This window comes from Pleuronectes platessa, chromosome 10, assembly GCF_947347685.1.
Source record: "Pleuronectes platessa chromosome 10, fPlePla1.1, whole genome shotgun sequence".
NCBI lineage: Eukaryota > Metazoa > Chordata > Actinopteri > Pleuronectiformes > Pleuronectidae > Pleuronectes > Pleuronectes platessa.
Window position 1 is genome coordinate 7,565,537 of NC_070635.1, and position 17,705 is coordinate 7,583,241.

At 42.7% G+C, this 17,705-nt stretch overlaps 2 protein-coding genes across 2 annotated transcripts; one reads left to right on the plus strand and one right to left on the minus strand.

The window, feature by feature from the left end:
- The first annotated feature begins 387 nt into the window (after nucleotides 1-387).
- Nucleotides 388-4,599, plus strand: yrdc (yrdC N(6)-threonylcarbamoyltransferase domain containing). The gene is made up of 6 exons (XM_053431707.1): nucleotides 388-688; nucleotides 1,643-1,838; nucleotides 2,012-2,126; nucleotides 2,206-2,325; nucleotides 2,495-2,625; nucleotides 3,550-4,599. The coding sequence occupies exons 1-6, from the start codon at nucleotides 520-522 to the stop codon at nucleotides 3,614-3,616; spliced, it is 798 nt and encodes a 265-aa protein (XP_053287682.1). The 5' UTR covers nucleotides 388-519; the 3' UTR covers nucleotides 3,617-4,599.
- A 1,162-nt stretch (nucleotides 4,600-5,761) lies between these two features.
- Nucleotides 5,762-16,668, minus strand: LOC128449182 (glycoprotein endo-alpha-1,2-mannosidase-like protein). The gene is made up of 4 exons (XM_053432235.1): nucleotides 16,155-16,668; nucleotides 13,785-13,894; nucleotides 7,423-7,499; nucleotides 5,762-6,398 (listed from the first exon to the last, which is right to left on the minus strand). The coding sequence occupies exons 1-4, from the start codon at nucleotides 16,666-16,668 to the stop codon at nucleotides 5,762-5,764; spliced, it is 1,338 nt and encodes a 445-aa protein (XP_053288210.1).
- Nucleotides 16,669-17,705: the final 1,037 nt, after the last annotated feature.

The window sequence follows — 17,705 nt, forward strand, 5'->3', positions numbered from 1 at the left end:
AGGGGAGTATTTATAAGACAACCACCCACTAATTAAGTCCCACACCTTTATTAAATACAGAGATCTCTGGTTCAGATTTCTCCATCGATGAAATCCAAGAAAACTGTATGAATATGTCCCAGGGAATCAAGGTGACAAGGCCTATAGATTCTTCTGGAGATGATCTAAATAAGTTTTTAATTAATATTATTGTTAATAATAGTAGTATTAGCAGAAGTAGCAGTAGTCTGAGAAAAATACGTATTGTTATTATAATAACGGTTTGTATTAGTATTAGTAGTATGAGCCTTCTTCGTCTTCTTCTATTATAAGTAGTATTTATCATTTGTCATAATTACTTTTTCGGTCTTTTCCCCTGTGTGCTGCTGGCCCTTTAAGAAACGTGTCGTCATTGTTTTAGGGGCGTAACCCGGAAATCTTCGTCATTTGATCGGTCAACACGCTGCCGGTGCATGAAGCGACTCATCCTCCCTGAGGTGTGTGTGTTATGAAGTGTGTATGTTATGAAGTGTGAGTTTCATGAAGAGTGTGTGTAGCGTCGCTGTTGATCTGATCAGACCCGGAGCTGCTCCTCGTTCAGCCGCAGCTCGTCGCCTCGGAGCGGACATGTGTAAAGAGCTGAGGACCAAAGTGCTGCGGTTCCTGCCGCCGACCCCCAGCGGGCCCACGGTTCACCAGGATCAGGCAGGTGAGTGTGTCACAGCTGGAGAACCGTGGAGAACACGTGGCTCCGTCTGTGTTTACATCAGCTGGAGTCAGCATTACACTGTGTTACATCAGATTCCTGCTTTTCCTGTTGGGATGTGGACCTGCCCACTTCATTTAACGTCAGAGTCTATTATGACAGTAAAGGTCACATCGTAATAATTACAACAATCAACGTGATTTGTATTAGATTAGTGACAAGGTGCTTTGCAAGTTAAAAATGAACAACGGAAGACGAACATAAGAAACTATGTTAAAGCATCACACAGCAAAAGAGCTCAGACACAAACAGGAAACAATTTAGAGGTGAGAAAAGTCCAAAAAGAAGATCAAATAAAACATAGGTAAGATGATAGAGGTTATTAGGATATGTATACTTATAAACACAGCTGATATTATGGTCATCAAGGTCACCCCACTGGATTTATATTATTCGGTCACTTTATGTTCAGTGTTCAGTAATTAGATTCATCCACAGGGAAGTTTATTTCTGTGTTGATCTTTAATTAGTGTATTTCTGTTTAAGAATAAAGTGGATTAATAAACCAAATTTAGGGTTGATTATACTTTTTCCAATCAGTTAGTCAAGGCCAGATAAGGGACTCATGTGTCATTACAGACCAACAAACATTTAAATGTTTAATACATAAATAAACATCAGTAACGGCCTCTTTATTCTAGCCAGTGGATGGAGGCATTAAGGGACTGTCCGTCCATCCCATTCTATCTCTTCACGTTTGGTACAAACATTCACTCGGTCTCAAGGATGCACTGATTCGATTCCGATTCTGAAGGTCGCGGTGATCTCATATGAATCTGGAAATTCAATCATGTTTACAGACACTGCAGTGCTGTGTTTCCAGTTCCACTCTGCGTCGTCATACTTCTCTCCACTGTGGGTGTTGCCTCGTTGACCCTTGTAACCTCTGACCTGCAGATGGTGCTGACATCCTGAGGTGCACGGCGGAGGCCCTGAAGGAGGGTCACGTGGTCGGCGTGCCCACAGACACCATCTATGGTCTGGCGTGTCTGGCTCAAAACTCCGACGCTGTCCGAAAAACGTACGACGTCAAGGGGAGGAACGGACACAAGCCGCTGGCCATCTGCGTGGGAGAAATTCAGGATATCTACAAGTGAGTGAGAGGAAGGCGCTGGTTTGGGTCCATTGTGTTGTTTGGTGGATGGGGGAGAGTCAACACGTCTTTGCTATTCCAAAAATCAGTGGATGTTATTTCAGGTCATGACTCAGAGCATCAGCAGAGTTGAATCCACAGCTCAGCTCGATCCTGTTTTCTTGTGTTATCAGGTACTGTAAGGTGAACGTGAAGGAGGAGCTGTTAGGTGACCTGCTGCCTGGTCCCGTCACTCTGGTGTTTGAAAGATCGGACCTACTCAACACGGACCTCAACCCCTTCACCTCAGTAGGTTCACTCCCATAAGTGGATCCTTGGGGAGATATGTCACCAAATTATGAATTAATAATTATCTATGATCCCTCAGCTTGTTGGCGTGCGTATCCCAGACCACTCCTTCATGAGGCGTCTCTGCCAGATGTGTGGGGAACCACTGGCGCTCACCAGTGCCAACATCAGCGCACACAGCAGCACTCTGGAAGTACAGGTAAGTGGAACCGATGCAGGAAGGAAACATTAGTAAGTAAGAAGGGAGATGCTTTTACGTTTATAACAAGTTTTGATGTTTCCCAGCATCAAACTTCAGGTTGGAAGAATGTTTCTCTTCAGTTTTATTCCGTCTTTATCTTGACTGCTGCCGTGTTTTGCTTCTGAAGGAGTTCCAGGAGCTTTGGCCCAAGCTCGCGGTGGTGGTTGATGGTGGACCAATCACAGACCAGAGCCGCCTGGGATCAACGGTGGTCGACCTGTCGGTGCTCGGCAAATATCACATCATCAGGCCTGGCTGGTAAGTTCATGCTGCCACGCTACATGTAAAGTTTTCTCAACCTGCAGTGACACAAGACTTTAATTTTCCAATCTCAGAATAATATCCAACCGAGTGATGATACCCACGAGATTATTTGAACATAAGGAAAAGTTGAGCAAAGGAAAACCACTTATTTTAAAAGTGTGTATTAAACAATACAAACTTTTCCTTTAATAGATGTTTGACCTCTGCAACCACTTGACCCTTAATGCAAAGCAAATGGATTAAACCTGAAAACTAAACGGGTCACGTTACATTTCACTGCACCTGAGGATGTGATGTGAAGGTTCAGATTTCAGTTTTGAAAACATCAGAGCGATCGCTAAATTTGAACGTGCACGAGACCGATGATGCGTACTGCATGTGATGGCTCATCAGTAGAGGGAGTTCTTCATTTCCACTCTCCCATTCCACTTTACTATTGGCCGACGATGCAATTTTATTTACAGTGTGAATTTCTTTCCATCACAACAAAGTTTCAAGTGTGTAGTGAAAGTGGGATATAATTTACGTCAAAGCAAAAATGACCAACAAATATCTTCATCGTCAGTTCACTGGCTGTTAAATTCTCTCTGGTTGCTTTGCATGATTATCGTCGCTCTTGAGGTGGAAGCTTATTCTCCTGAATAGAGACTGAGAAGAAACTCTCTATAAATCATCACAATGAGGACGAGCCTCCCATGAATCTCCTGGAAAGATGTAAATTCTCTGACCACTGAAGGTTCTCCAGGGATGATTTATTAAAACGTGGCTGTAGTTTACGACACAAATGAGCGAAGTGTCACACGGAGTCAGTGTAATGTTGTGTGTTTGTTCTCTACATCGTGACTCAGCTTTCCTCCCTCACTTACTCTGAGGGAGCGTCGCTACATTAAACAGAACATGTCTAATTGTGTTTTTCAGCGCCCTCTCTTCTACGCTTGATGTGCTGGAGCGCAAACACGGACTGTCAGCGGACTCGGACAAATGACCTTTGAACTCTCAACACTCCACAACACGGGCTGAGACGCACAATTAGCTCTGACCTCGGGGCTCTCTCGGAAAAGAAGAAATCCCTTTTCTATTTTTGTGTTCACATAGAAGAAAGAGAGACTAATACTCAGGAACGAGTCGAGTCTTAAACGACCGATGGGTGAAGTTGTTCTGGTGGCGGCTTTAACGTCTGGGGTCTTTGTTTTGATGCTTTACCATGTGTCGACTATCACATTATGTGTCTAAGTTATCAATCTTTTATTTTGAAAAATACAGGTCAGCTACTTTTGGGGATTTCTATGCATAAATGTACAATTTCATCTTTTTGTACTGTCATAGCAACGTGGCATCACTGAGAATACAGGTGTTTGAGTCAATATTATATATTTATTTTGTATTGTTTTACAATTTACATCAGTATGATAAAAGCCTAAAAGGACAGAATCCTTCTTATAATAAAAATTGTTTCAAGTATAACATTTCGGCCCATCCACTAAAATTGAGGAGGTGTTGTTTAGGACCTATATTGCAACCAGCCACCGGGGGGCGATGAAGGGGCTTCGGCTTCACTTCTGGGAGCTGTCATGTCGTCCATCTTCATTTACAGTGTGGATTTGACGGGCGCCCAACATGTTGCCTGGATGAATCTTGTTGACAAGATAAACAGATGGTTATTTAAAATGCACTAACTATGCATCAAAGTTTAATGATTCCAGAACTGTTTTTTTAAATAACTTATGAATCCCATGTTTACAATTGGTCGCCAGCTACGGTCACAGTAACTGTTTTCATGTTGTAGCTTAAAGTACAAGTCTGAAACTGCTGCTGTAACACATCAGTCGTGCTGTTGAACACACGGAGCCAGTGAATGTACAGTAGGACATTCATCCGCCCACGTGCATGTTTAAAAACAAGGATCTTTTAGTTTATCACTGTGTGTTGATTGATGAAAGTGCCACAATAAATTCTCAGTTTTCCATACTCAGTCTGTCATTCATAAAAAGCAGTTTTTTGGGTGAGGGGGGGGGGGGGGGGTTAGGCATTAGGAAACTTGCAGAAACTCCTGAGTGTCTTCACCTTGGAGAGAAATATTCCAGCACATAACACATTTTACAACTCTGACAAGTCATTTTTATATTTCAGCTGATGTGTGGATTGAACAAACAAGATATTAATAGTTCTTTTATTAGTTTTTAGAGGTGTTGGTGGGTAGATTCAGTTACAGCTGGACAGAATCAAGGTAGCAGCTTTTTCATGTTTCTAGTTTTAATGCGAATACAACTCTTCTCTTACATACTTAACCCCCACCCACTGCTTTTAAAACACCATGTACTCGTCATTTAAACAAGTTCTCTGAACCCGAGTAAAGGAAAGATCAACGTTGGGGTCTCATTCCGTTTTAAACCATAAGTGTCCCACTATTGCTATTGTGATCCATTTAACTCTAGAGGGGGCAGATGAGGACGTTGCATGGTGACTCATAGTATTTCAGGCAGTGGTTTTGACAGTTGGTGTTTGAGCTCATTTTGAAATCTGTAAAAACATCAGAGACAGTTTTATATTCTCGTAGAACAAACCCCAGACTGACTCTTTTATGGAGCTTTAACCCGTCTTGTTCTTGCGGATCAGCAAGTGTCCACAAAATACATTAACAAGAACTCTCATACCCGGTTTAGTTCCAAATGAAAGGCATGACCTTATTAACTTGTGTGTACTGATCAATCTCTACATTCACACTGTAGACTGTAAATAAAGATGGCGGACGTGTCTCCCCCTCCTCCCGCGGTAGCGATCCTGGAGTGGAGCCACGGTAACGAGGGTCCCACCCATTACCGTGCCCAACCAATCCCGAGTCAGTGTCAGCTGTCAATCATGAAGTTTCACTCTGCTTTTAAAGCATCAAATAACTCGTTAAAACCAAAGTTACCTGAAAAATGAACACTTCTTAATAGTGTGAGAACATGCTGAACCCCATCTGAGGCAGGTTTATGACCTGTACTGCAGTCAGCCACTAGGGGGAGATCAGGGTGATCTGGCTTCAGTTTTTGGGAGCTGTCAGGTCGTCCATCTTTGCTTACGGATCAGTCTTTACATTCTGTCTCATCTCGTTTTGTTCCCCTCCATGTGAGCTTTCAATGCTGTTTCACATGAGCCACTGCTCCTTCTCTTTGTTGAACTGCTCCGCCCAGCGGCGGGTCAGCTCCAGGTAGTGGTCGGGTCCATGTGGCTGGTAGTCCAAGTACACGCGGGTCACCGTTTTTTTGGGCATCGCTCTCTCTATCTGCGTCCCCTCGTGCCACTCGTTAAAAGACGTGATGGTGACGATCTCCGGCCGCACGTTGAGCGCCGCCTGCAGGGCCGTCTCGTAGTAGCGGCCGTTCACTCTGTTGCGCGTGTTGTGATTGTTCCACGGCCGGATGCTGGTGTCGATGTAGCCGGGCCCCACGCTGGGGATGAAGAGGAGGTTGTTGCCGTCACAGAAAGATTTGACGGCTTTCCAGTTCTGGTGGGACGAGCCGAACGAGAAGCCATTGGAGGCGAAGAACGTGTACATGCCGTCGAAGCCACTTGCGAGGATGTCGTGCTTGTGGCGCTCCTCCACGATCAGGGCGATGAAGATGGAGTCGTAGGCCGAGTCGCGAACGCTGTGGGAGCCGGTGGGAGTCAGGAACTCAGACCAGGCCTCTGGAGGCGTTAGGTAGGAGTCGTAGATGTAAAACAGAGGAAGGCTCTTCCCGGTGCTGGTGGTGAACTTGTAGAAGGCTCCGTGGTCACCGTATCTGTAGAGACAACAACACAGTCAAAATTAATAAAATCTAAGGGTAATTAAAATGAGTTAAATGGATTTGTTATCCACTGCAGACCATTACTGTTAGACATACACTTAGCTTGTCAGACTTTGTGTGTTTCAAGCTGACAGTGGGACATGAGGTGTCACAAGAGATGATGGTTCATCCTCAGAGGAGCACAAATGTTTTTTTTTCCTGACAATTTTCTAGATATTTTTTGTGGAACCAGTTGATATTTTGGCCTGATTGCACTTTAAAAACTCGTAACAAACCATTTGCCAGCAAACACCAGTCCTTACAAACATATCATTCATTACATGTAATGTGGCAGACGCTTTTATCCAAAGCAACTTACAATTAGTGCATTCAACATTTATGAGGGGCCATTTAGGGGTTCAGTATCTTGCCCAAGGACACTTCGGTATGCAGATGGGGAAGAGTGAGGATTGAACCGCCAACCTTCTTGGAGGACGACCACTCTACCCCTAAACCCCAGAACTTCGTAAGAAATGTCCCTGGAGATACAAACAGTTGTAAAGATGCCAAATTCTCCAGACCCACTTTTGAGGAAGTTTGTTTAACATGATGCAAGAAATGTTAAATGTCTTATAAAACATGGGTGTGAGATGATATAGACCTAGGGATATATAGACTGCCTCAGTGACTGGTTACCCTGCTCAAAGTGTTGGACAGACCCACTAATTACCATTGTTTCATTATCGAGGCAAAATATCAAGATTTGCTTGTTAATTGCTTTTGAAAGTTTTTGGGAAACTGAAACCTTTTATAGTTTTGACCTTATTTCACGTATTAATTTGTTTTGTTCCTTTTCAGAGTAGCCCAGGAACTAAAGGTTAGAAAATAGCTTTGCTTCAAACAACTCATTCATAAGTCATGAGTCTGGTCTTATATCATCAGAAAAGCTGACTTCACGTATTTCTCTGGCATGAAATCTTAATGTTCTCCTGTTTGAGCTGACATGATGATGGAGAAGTGCATCCAGACGAGCGCCTACCTGTCAATGATATACTTGATGTTGTCGTGCACGCTCTGGTCGTTCCGGCCTCGGTACGGCTGGAGGTGAAATGCAACCTGGGAAAAAGACGCAGACAGAGACACCTTGTTGGTTTCCATTCATCATATTAGTGTCGTTAGAAAACAATAACGCTGCAGTCAGCACTTACACATGACCTTTGTAAGTATTGACAACAAGTCAACAGGGGATGAGGCCTCGTTGCAGGTTGAAAATCCAAGGAGGCAGAAAGACAACAGCTCAATATGTTTACTATGGTCCCTTCATGTAACAGCTGATTGGATCACCTGCTCCTCATAGCACACAGAAAAGTACAAAGAAAACGTTCCTACCATTTTAATTCTGATAAACAAGTTACCAATTCACCAATTTGACCCTGAAGCGAAACATGACACCAGACCAAAGCCCGAACTGCTTTGGATTATCAATAGCGCTTATGTTTGCTGACATGAAAACTTTTGCGATGGACGATGAAGAAAAGATGTGAATTAATATTTACAGTTTGTGTTTGAGAAAAAATATATTTTCTGATTTAATATTGAATATAATAGTTGAGTTTGCTTTATTTTTATTCATAGTTAAATGAGGTGTATAAATATATATATACAATGCTGAAAACTATCAATCCTAATTTATATTTAATAAAAAAAAATTAAAGGTTTGATTACGATTATTTCAAAAATGTATATATATCGATATCAGAAATGTTTTAGCCCCTTAAAAATCTATAATATCTGCATCAGCTCCCGAAATCTGTAATGGTCAGGATTTCTAAAACACATCCAACCATCTGAGTAGACAAATTTATTTACAAAACTAATTAGTAGAAAATATAACAAAATAAAGATATTCAAGAAAGCTCCAATGTCGCAACACAAGTATGTAGCATGGCCGAGGTTCTTTATCTGTGTCCAGTGAATTCAGTTCAATGGCGTCTTAGTTGAGATTCAGTTGCTGTCGGCCTCCTACTCAGAACCTTTCCTATAGGAAGTGGCTGCAAAGAACCACATCTTCACCATTTTCCTAATAACGTCAGACTGTGTTTTTCTCCCTGAGTGGAAACCTCTGTATGTTCAGAATCCGTATCTGTAAGAAACCATTAATGCGATTGTTGAACAAAAGCAGCAGAGGAACAAGGGACCCCGAGTGACATGTACAAGGGAAGTTGAATATTTTAAGGGCACACCATGAGAGTTCAGTGACTTTGAATAATGTATGATCGAAGCGAAACACTTTCCCTCTCCAGCAGCGGACACCCAGGGGGAACAATGTGAAGGAAAGTGGCTTTTTTAATATAATGGAGGCCGACAGCAAGTAAATGGATGTGAGTTGTCATCAGCAGAACTGACACAGGGTTGACTGAGCCTATGACGTAAAACTCCTGTTTCAAACCAGATGTAAAGCTGCATCTAGTCCGATATATTGTTTTTATTGTATATATTGTTGTTTAATGTCCGATTGTTGTTTTATGCCCAATACACCATCCACACCAAGGCAATTTCCTGTATGTGTAAATATACTTGGCAATTAAAAGAATTGTGATTCTGATTGTGATTCAGCTTTAAACATTATCCAGCAATTGATAAACGAAAAAGCTACCTTTTTGTGAAATGTATTTAATCTTTGTAAGCTGTGTGTGTGTGGGGGGGGGGGGGGGGGGGGGGGCGTTCTGCTCTCCTGTTCATTGCAGCAGAGGGTCGATCCACCAGAAAAGTCGGCTCATTTTCCAAACACACTGGCACGTTACTCTGCGGTAATTTAGAAGTAAATGAGACAGGAATCTCATTTTAATACCTCATAAACATTGACAGCAGGAGCCTGGAACCAGCCCAGCGTGATTCATGCTGAGCACAATGGAATTTAATGCCATGTCATGCAGAAAGCTCTGAAGCAGGGGATGTGAGCCAACGCTGAGAAAAAAGGTCCAGACAATTAGATCGATTTCAACAAAACTGAGCATTTCTTAATTCCAGATTGTCAATTTCAATCTGTGTGGCCAGTGGATGCAAAAACCAATGTAAGATCACAAAGGACTGAACTCGGTGCTCTGGAAACAAGGAAGTATCGCTGATGCCATCACGGGGCCCCCACAGGCCATATTACCCCGTGAACATGCAACTACATGGCCTACTTACTAGATGGAAACTCTACAGCCCCTCGGGGGGCAGATTGTTCAGAGGCATGGGACTCGTGATGCACATTTTCCCTCTGCCCCTTCCCTACTGCACCTAGCTTCCATCCCCCCCGTCTTACCCCATCAAACCGCCCCCACCCTCCCCTGGGTAGAAAGACTATTTCAGCTGCTCTTCAAGTTGAGGTCGAGCAGCGGCACCGCTGTGGAGGCTCCATGTGATCTGCTCTCCAACCGAGCCGCACCATCCACGAGCCGTGTGTGGGTGCTGCTGAAAACCTGCTCAACTTATATAATGATCCAAAAAAGTACATCGCTTTATTTTGTGTTGGGGCACGGAGAGGGATCTGTGTGTTTTCAGCACTGAGCTCAGGGATCGACAGTGTGATGGGTTTGTTTTTAGCTCCGCTCTCGTTTCCATTAATCTTTGAAGTTGTATTTCAAGCAAAGACAACGTAAAAAAACCCCGATTTCCCCTGGTTCTAATATCATTGTAACTATTTGTAAAGAAAATCAAACAAACATTTAGATTTTACAACATACCGCCTATGTATTTATATTTATAATAATATCTGAGGTCACACGATGCTAAGCAGCAGATTCTTGTATTTCGATAGAGGGAAGCGGCTGGTGTATCCAGAGAAAACCCAAGTGAACACAGAGAGAACACGCAAACTCCAGGTTCAAACAACAGAATTTATACATAAAGTGTGATAAGAAAAAACACAAATGGCAGAAGCCATCTATCAGAATTTCTTATATTCTTATATTACATATACTATATAAAAGTACACTATATAAATACAGACCATTTTACTTTTACTTAGTTTCGGTCCATCCACTAACATGGAGGACACTGGGTTTATGACCCATACTGCAGCCAGGCACCAGGGGGCGATGTAAACAATGGTTTCACTTTGGATAGCTGGCATTACAAGTATCTTTATATACAATCTAAGGTTCAAACCCAGACCAGCGTTATTTTGGGGGAAACGAGGAACTAGACTCTCCGAGGGCCGAATGTTTCCTGATGCATTTCTCAGATTAGCCACGTATCTACGAACACGTGGCTGTGACGCTGCTCCTGTGAGATCCTCTATCTCCTCTGGGCCTCCTGCTTTCAGACCTGCCTTTCAGTACAAGGAACGAGCAAAGAAATGATTTCAGGTTGCTGCTTAAGAAAATTTGCATAAGTAGTTGCTAATGATGGGAGCCAAAGCTCCTTAGCTTGTCGGCGTTTTTTGCTGAAATTAAGCAAGAAGAAGCAGTTCTAAGATAAATGTCCCTCTGTGCAGTGGGAGGAGCTCCTCACACACAGGATGCTGTTCATGCACTGTAATTAAAAAGCTGCTCTAAAGACACAAAGTCATGAAGCTTCTTCTCATTGAATACATGTACAGTGGATTTGTAGAATATATACAAATATGCTTGTTATATAATGATGTCACGCGAGCTGGGTCAGGGAAGACAGTAAATCATTGCATTAAGCTCAATCTATTAGCGTCCCCGTCCCCCCCCCGACAGCACCATGTGTAGAACCTCGTCAGCTCAGCGTTGTGTGTCTAATCCGGTCCTTCTTGTCGTGCCCTTGCACAGATACATTATTTCTTTGCCTGGAGCCGAACAACTGAGTGAAAAAAAACTGTGATATCACATCTGACAAGCCGGCCTAACAAACCTACTGCCTCTCGTCCCATTGGTTCAGAGAGCGTGAGGTCAATATGTGTCACGTTGCTGCTGGAAAATTAATCATCTTCATCTGGATACAAACACAGGAATGACGAGGAAAATGTTACGATGAGGATCCTTTAAATTACTTTATCTGAAATTGACCCTTGGTGTTAATTTAGCCAGATGTAAATGCACATGTTTCTTTGAAGGCTTTGTAGGTATTTTTGGTGCCATACATATACCTCAGTGGAGCTTTTATGCTAATTTACTAAAAAGAACATAAGCTATAAATAAAAAGAACACACCAATATGAACAAATTTACGTAAACTTTATGTAAAATGTCCCCATAAATGCACATGAACAATATGTATTGTTTATTCTATGAGATAAACATTTTCATAACAGCAAAATAAACCGATATATCTGCAAATTACTCATATCGGCCCATATTATTGACCAATACAATGGTTGGGCTCTATTTAAAACAACTTATCTTCTTTGTCACAGTCTAAAACCCCAAAAGATTGACTTTACAATTATATATGAGAAAGAGAATAAGTAAATCCTCATATATAAGAAGCTGAAACTCAAGAATGTTTGGCATTTTAAATGACTTTTCCGCTTAATCAACTAATCGATTGCTTCCGCTTTAAAAAATTCATACAAACTCGGATGTTTTTTTACGTTTCATCGAGGACTGCTAAAGGGTTTATCCTGTTCCTGGCCCCTAGCATCTCGTCTGCCTTATATTTCTTTACTTCAAATGTGTAGTGTGCTGTGCCAACACTGTTGGTGCATTATTAATAACATGCTTTGACACAAGAAACCTCTTACAAGCCAGCCTCTGTTATACACCATGTAATTTCAAATGCATTCATACAGAAGAATGGCAGCTTTGTCAGCACACAAGCAGATGCTCACATGACCAATCTCCCTTCAACTTTTAGAGACATTTTGCAGGGGACGTCTTTCAAAAGGACCTGGACACTGTCTTCCCTTAGTCCATCTGTATCTGAAGACCATCTGACATGAATTGTATCGCATTACGAGCAAGCATCACCCGTAAAAGTTTAATAAGCCTGCGATACAGTGACAGGAGGCAGAAGGACCAAGATAGTTGTTTTCTCCATCGCACCATTTTTCCGACCTAATTGGCAATAGGTCATGTGGTCATGTGGTACTGCTACTCCCCCACCTCTCCGCCCCCCTGATGTGCTCCTGAGCTCATTCAGCCTTCAAAGAAACCACTGATCCAGCTGCAGCAGCAGCTCTTTGCCCCATGTTTAGTTTAGGGGACATCACCACAAACATCAAGAGTCAAATCCACGAGTAACAGAGACAGTTTCATATGAGACAGAGCAGAACCAGCTGAGCTTCAGCAACTGTTGGTCTTATTCTCCAGTGGCAAAAGGAAACTCCAGCTTTAAACTAACATCCCCAGCTTTGTGAAGCATTGAAATCCTTTTTATAGAGATAAATGGATGGAGAGATAATGGACAGACATTTACTCATCGACCCTCAGCCTCATTCACATTCTGGCAACCATTCAGAAATAAAACAATCGGTATCTCTGCAGGCTTTGACATTTGAGGTCAACAAACTGGATGTTTTACACAAATAGGCAACTTAAATATTTGTCTATATGTCAGAGCCGTGTTGTAGTCTCTCTGTAGATTCATTAGTGTTCGGGAGACAATAGACACAGTAGAACAACAAAGAAAACAGCTGTTGCATCGATGTAGGGATCCTAAATGCTTCGTACAGATAGAATTGAGAGCCATACATATTTCAAATAATTTATATATATTATTTGTTTGGTTGCCTGGAAATTGAGTCCAGTATAGACCAAAACACGTGTATATCTGAAAGTACTGAAGCCAAAGCATCCAACAGATGGGACCATGCATATTTAATACTGTTATTGGAGTAACTCAAGGCTCTGTGCTTGGCCCGCATTTATTTTCTCTTTGTGTGAACATTTCAAGTGAATCAAATGTGATGCTATGCAGATGATATTGTTCTGTCCCTACCCATTACAAACTTAGTTATAATTTCTATTCAGAACAGTCTCCAAAAGTGAATGTGATGCTAAAATCTAAATTGTATGTGTCCTTGGCTGGCTTTTACTCTTACACTTAGCTATTTTAGTTTGATTGTGCTTTAGTTATGTTCTATCTGGTTTTTCATCTGCTGTGAGATTTTGAATTGTTTTGTCTGTAACCTTGTATGCTGCTCTCTTGGCCGGGCATGTCTCGTAAAGGGGGCTTGTTTACTGGAATTTACTTGGTTGTATAAAGGTTAAATCAATAAATAAAAGTTTATATCAGCACTATTGAAAACCAACTCTTCCATCAGCTGCTGACATTAAAACGGACAGGTCATTGAAGAATCATCGCTCAGTTTCCAGCGACAGCTATGTGGATGCAGTGAAAAGTGAGCTGAGGATCACGCCTCAGAGGAGATTCATTGCTCTTAGCCCTGAACTCTTTCCGCGCATTGTTTCTGGTCTCACTCACACAAAGTGCATTGATGCCTTTTTACCTTGAGGTTGTGTCTATATGCAGCATCCAGTAGAGCTGGTACCAAATCCTCAGCGGGCTCCCCATCGTCGTCAGCCAGGCCGGGAGGATACCAGGACAGGACCAGAACCCCTGGAGATGCACAAAAAACACGACTCAGAAGCCAAAACCACTGATGAATACCTCAGAGAGCTCAGTTATCTGCTGAGAAACTATATCCAAAATGTTAGCTCATGCATTGTTGCTGTGATGTATGGATTTGGTGCAGATTCCAAGAAATGCTGACAATCCTGCAGGGAGAAGAACATGGTGAAAAACTTTCACCTCCATTAATCTGCAGTGAGATTTTCATGCAGCCTTTCACACGGTTTCACAGACTCAGTTGAGAGCAGTGCACGAACACAGTCAGTTTTAGTTTTATTTAAAGCTCTAATCAATTAGAGTAATTGTATTGGACTGTGACTGACACTGAATAGGTTTTTGGCAAGAGACAAGGGGTCCTTTGGCACAGATAAGAGAAAAGGCCCCCTGACCACAACTGGATGAGGGTCCAGAGACATGTAAAAACGACTTTAAACAACATTTTGCATCGTTGTGTTGATTTGTGTCTTTTTATGTCCGTTTTACGCTTCTCTTCGGGATCATTTGGCATCACTTTGTGGTTATTCTGAACCTTTAATCATCGTTTTGTGTTTCTCTGTAGTGATTGCTCTCTTAATTAACTCAACCACGGCTGTGCAGAGGAGAGTTGGTTGTTTGAATGCTGACCCGCCCATCACCCACATCCTGCATTTGATTGATTAATCGATGTGTTAGTTGCGGTCTCTCTGCACAGCTCGAGTTTGTGACAGCTCATAAATTCCAGCAGGGAAAATGCTTATTCATGCTCTGATGCAGGTTCAGAAATGACTTCATATCGGCCGCAGGGGTTCCGGGCTCCAGAGGAGATCTGGCACATTGGCTATACACTCAGAGTTAACTCATTAAACACATCTGCTTGCTCTGGAGCTGTGGACACAATTAGATTACGATGCTGAATTATATAATTAAAAAATGGCCGATGCGGTCATTTTGTTTACGTGCTTCTGAAGTGGAAGTGGTGCCATTGGACCTGGGGCCGGCTGTGGTTTCTAATTAAATGGATTACTTTAACTAAGCATTGTGAGTCCTTCCATGATCCATCTGTCAGGGGCGGGGAGGTTTTCAGAGGGCCGGCTGATCTGGTCATTATTCCGGATGGTGTATACAATATCCTACTGCGCTGCCGGACAGAAACACCAGGGCCTATCAAGTGTTGGCTGCTGATGGCTGGACACACAAGGCTGTTACTCGAAACCAGACCACCGGACTCTGAGTCTTTGAGGGAAGCCACAAGTGTGTTTCCTACTTCTTCTTCTTTTTTACCTACCAACACACTGTACCAATTAACATTTCATGATACATGCTAATAACTGATCTAAGCCTGGAATTGAGATATGGAATATTAAGTCTGGTTGACCTTGCAAACAGCATCCAATTTGTTATATGTACTTTAAATTACTTGAACTCCCTTTAGCGATATTAAAGTTTGTCTTCATTATTAAAATCATTAAATATAACAGATAACATCTATAGTGTATTTTAAAACGCTTTTTAAAACATTGTTTTACCTGAATTGATTGTCTGACTAGATGTATTTTTCAATTGAAATGTATCATCCTGATCCTGATGTCATGTCTTCCATATAACCTTCTCCTATAATCATTCCTACTTACTGCCATGTTACTTTTGTAGGTTACTGTTTCAGCTAACTTACTTATTTCACTGTTTATCCATTTCCATTGTTATTTTGGCAAGGTTCTGCTTCTGCATTAACTCCATTTACACTTTCCATGTTTGCTTTCACTTATAAGCAAATACACTTTATACTTTTATTTTTAGATATGACACTCTACTGTTTTATTCTGTGAACTCTATTATCACTTTTGTATTGTAATCTTAGAGCAAGCTGCCACAACAATGTCCTTTGGCATTATAAAGTCGTATCTCTTATCGTATGGTATCTGAACCTTTCTTAATAACCCTTCTTAATTCATACTTACTTCAAATTCCGTTTTACTGTTGCAGTGACATTAAAGTTATCTTAACTCTACAAACACTGGATTTGAGACTCACTATCTGATGTTTGAACCTGTCATAAAGTCAGTTCTGTGTTTCTGCTCAGATTCTCAGTCTGCATTTCAGGAGCTGTCCACTGGATGTGTGGTGCTGAAAAGGTTTCCTCTCCTGCTGAACAGAGGCAACTTATTTAGGATCCAGATTTCTGTGCAGCTGCTGAACAGGGAAAAGCCCAAACACCCGGCTCTTCTCTCTGCAGGGTCAGCTTGTCCCTACGTGCATCTTTGATCTGTACCTGCTGCAGACGCTCCGATCTGCTCCATGTGGGACTCCAGCACGTCCGGGTCCCTGGAGCTGTACGGGTTGATATCGGGGTAGAAGCTGGCTCCGATGTCTTCGGGTGGCATGTGTCTCCCTCTCGGGTAGCTGGATGCGATTTTGGGGTCCCAGTGCGGAACCAGGAGGTGGTCCCAGTGGATGTACTTGCCGTCCATTTGCGGGTTGCCGTACCAGCTGTAGTAGAAAATGTGAACATCGTAGAATATAGTTCCCTCGGGGCCGGAGTTGGAGAGAATCGCTTTGGTGATACTGCCGGCTGGGCGGGCTTGACCCGGGGACGCGGTGGTGCCACGGGACACGGAGCGCCGGTCCACCTTGCCAGCGAACATCGGCAGGAGCTCCAAGCCCGGAGCCAGATCGGAGAAATCGTCGCCGGGTGGCTTCAGGGTCCTCAGTCCCATCATGGTGCCAAAGATGAAAAGCGTAAAGAGGAACAGGGCGATGCACGCTTTCCTCCGTAGTCGAGCCATGTTCGTTCCAAGAGCACAAATTAACCTCTGAGTTTGTCCTGCACCGGGAGTTCACTTCGCAACCCTGCCTCACACGCACGTCCCTCTGAGCTCGACACAAGGTGCCTACATGGTTACAGTCCTGCAGCAGCAGACTACTTGACGCAGTTCGCAGTGGGGTTTTTAACTTTGCTCTGCAGCCTCATTGTGGAACATGAGCTCTGTGCGTCCTCCGCTCAGCTGGAAATGTCCTGATCCAGCACTGATCTACACCGACTCTCCGGAGTGTCCTGCGCCTCCAGCTGGTTGTTTGTCCCGCCCAGGATCTGATCCATCCACCTACTGGGCACATGACTGGCGTCCACATGCAGAGTGAAGGGTTTTCCAGCCTCCGTTAGTTGGTCGGTTCTTGCTCCTTCTCAAAACGTATTTTGGATTTCATAGTGGCTGCAAGATCATGACCCAAAAAACAAGAGTAACTTTTAATCCAAAAAATAAAACAACAAACCGAGATTTGGGCTATAGGATATAATTTTGTATTTATACCAGAAGCCACATCATTATCTTATATTCCAAATTAGGTAAGAATGTTTTGTGAAGCTGAACTCCAGCGTCTGATTCGCTTTGAGCAGTGAATTCAGTAATATACTGACATCTAGTGGTTGACTTATAGAACACACGGCAACTTTACTTGCTGCTTTCAGGTACTACCGGAAATGACAAAGTGCTTCACAAACAGAAAAAATGAAATACGCAAATACATTAGAAATCTAGGTAAAAGCCTTTTTATAGAACTTGGTCTTTAAAAGAGGACACAGAGGTAACCTGTCTGATTCCCAGGGGAAGCTGATCCCACATGGAGCCCTCACAGCAAAAGCTCAATCACCTTCTGTTGTCCCCTGGGAACCAAGAGCAGCAGTTGAGTACCAGCAGGTGTAGTAGTAGTAGTGGTATTAGTAGTAGTAGGAGGAGGAGGAGGAGGAGGAGGAGGGGGAGGAGGAGTGGTCTTTACTGGTAACTATTAATTTCTCGTTAATAATATTTGGATTAAAACATTT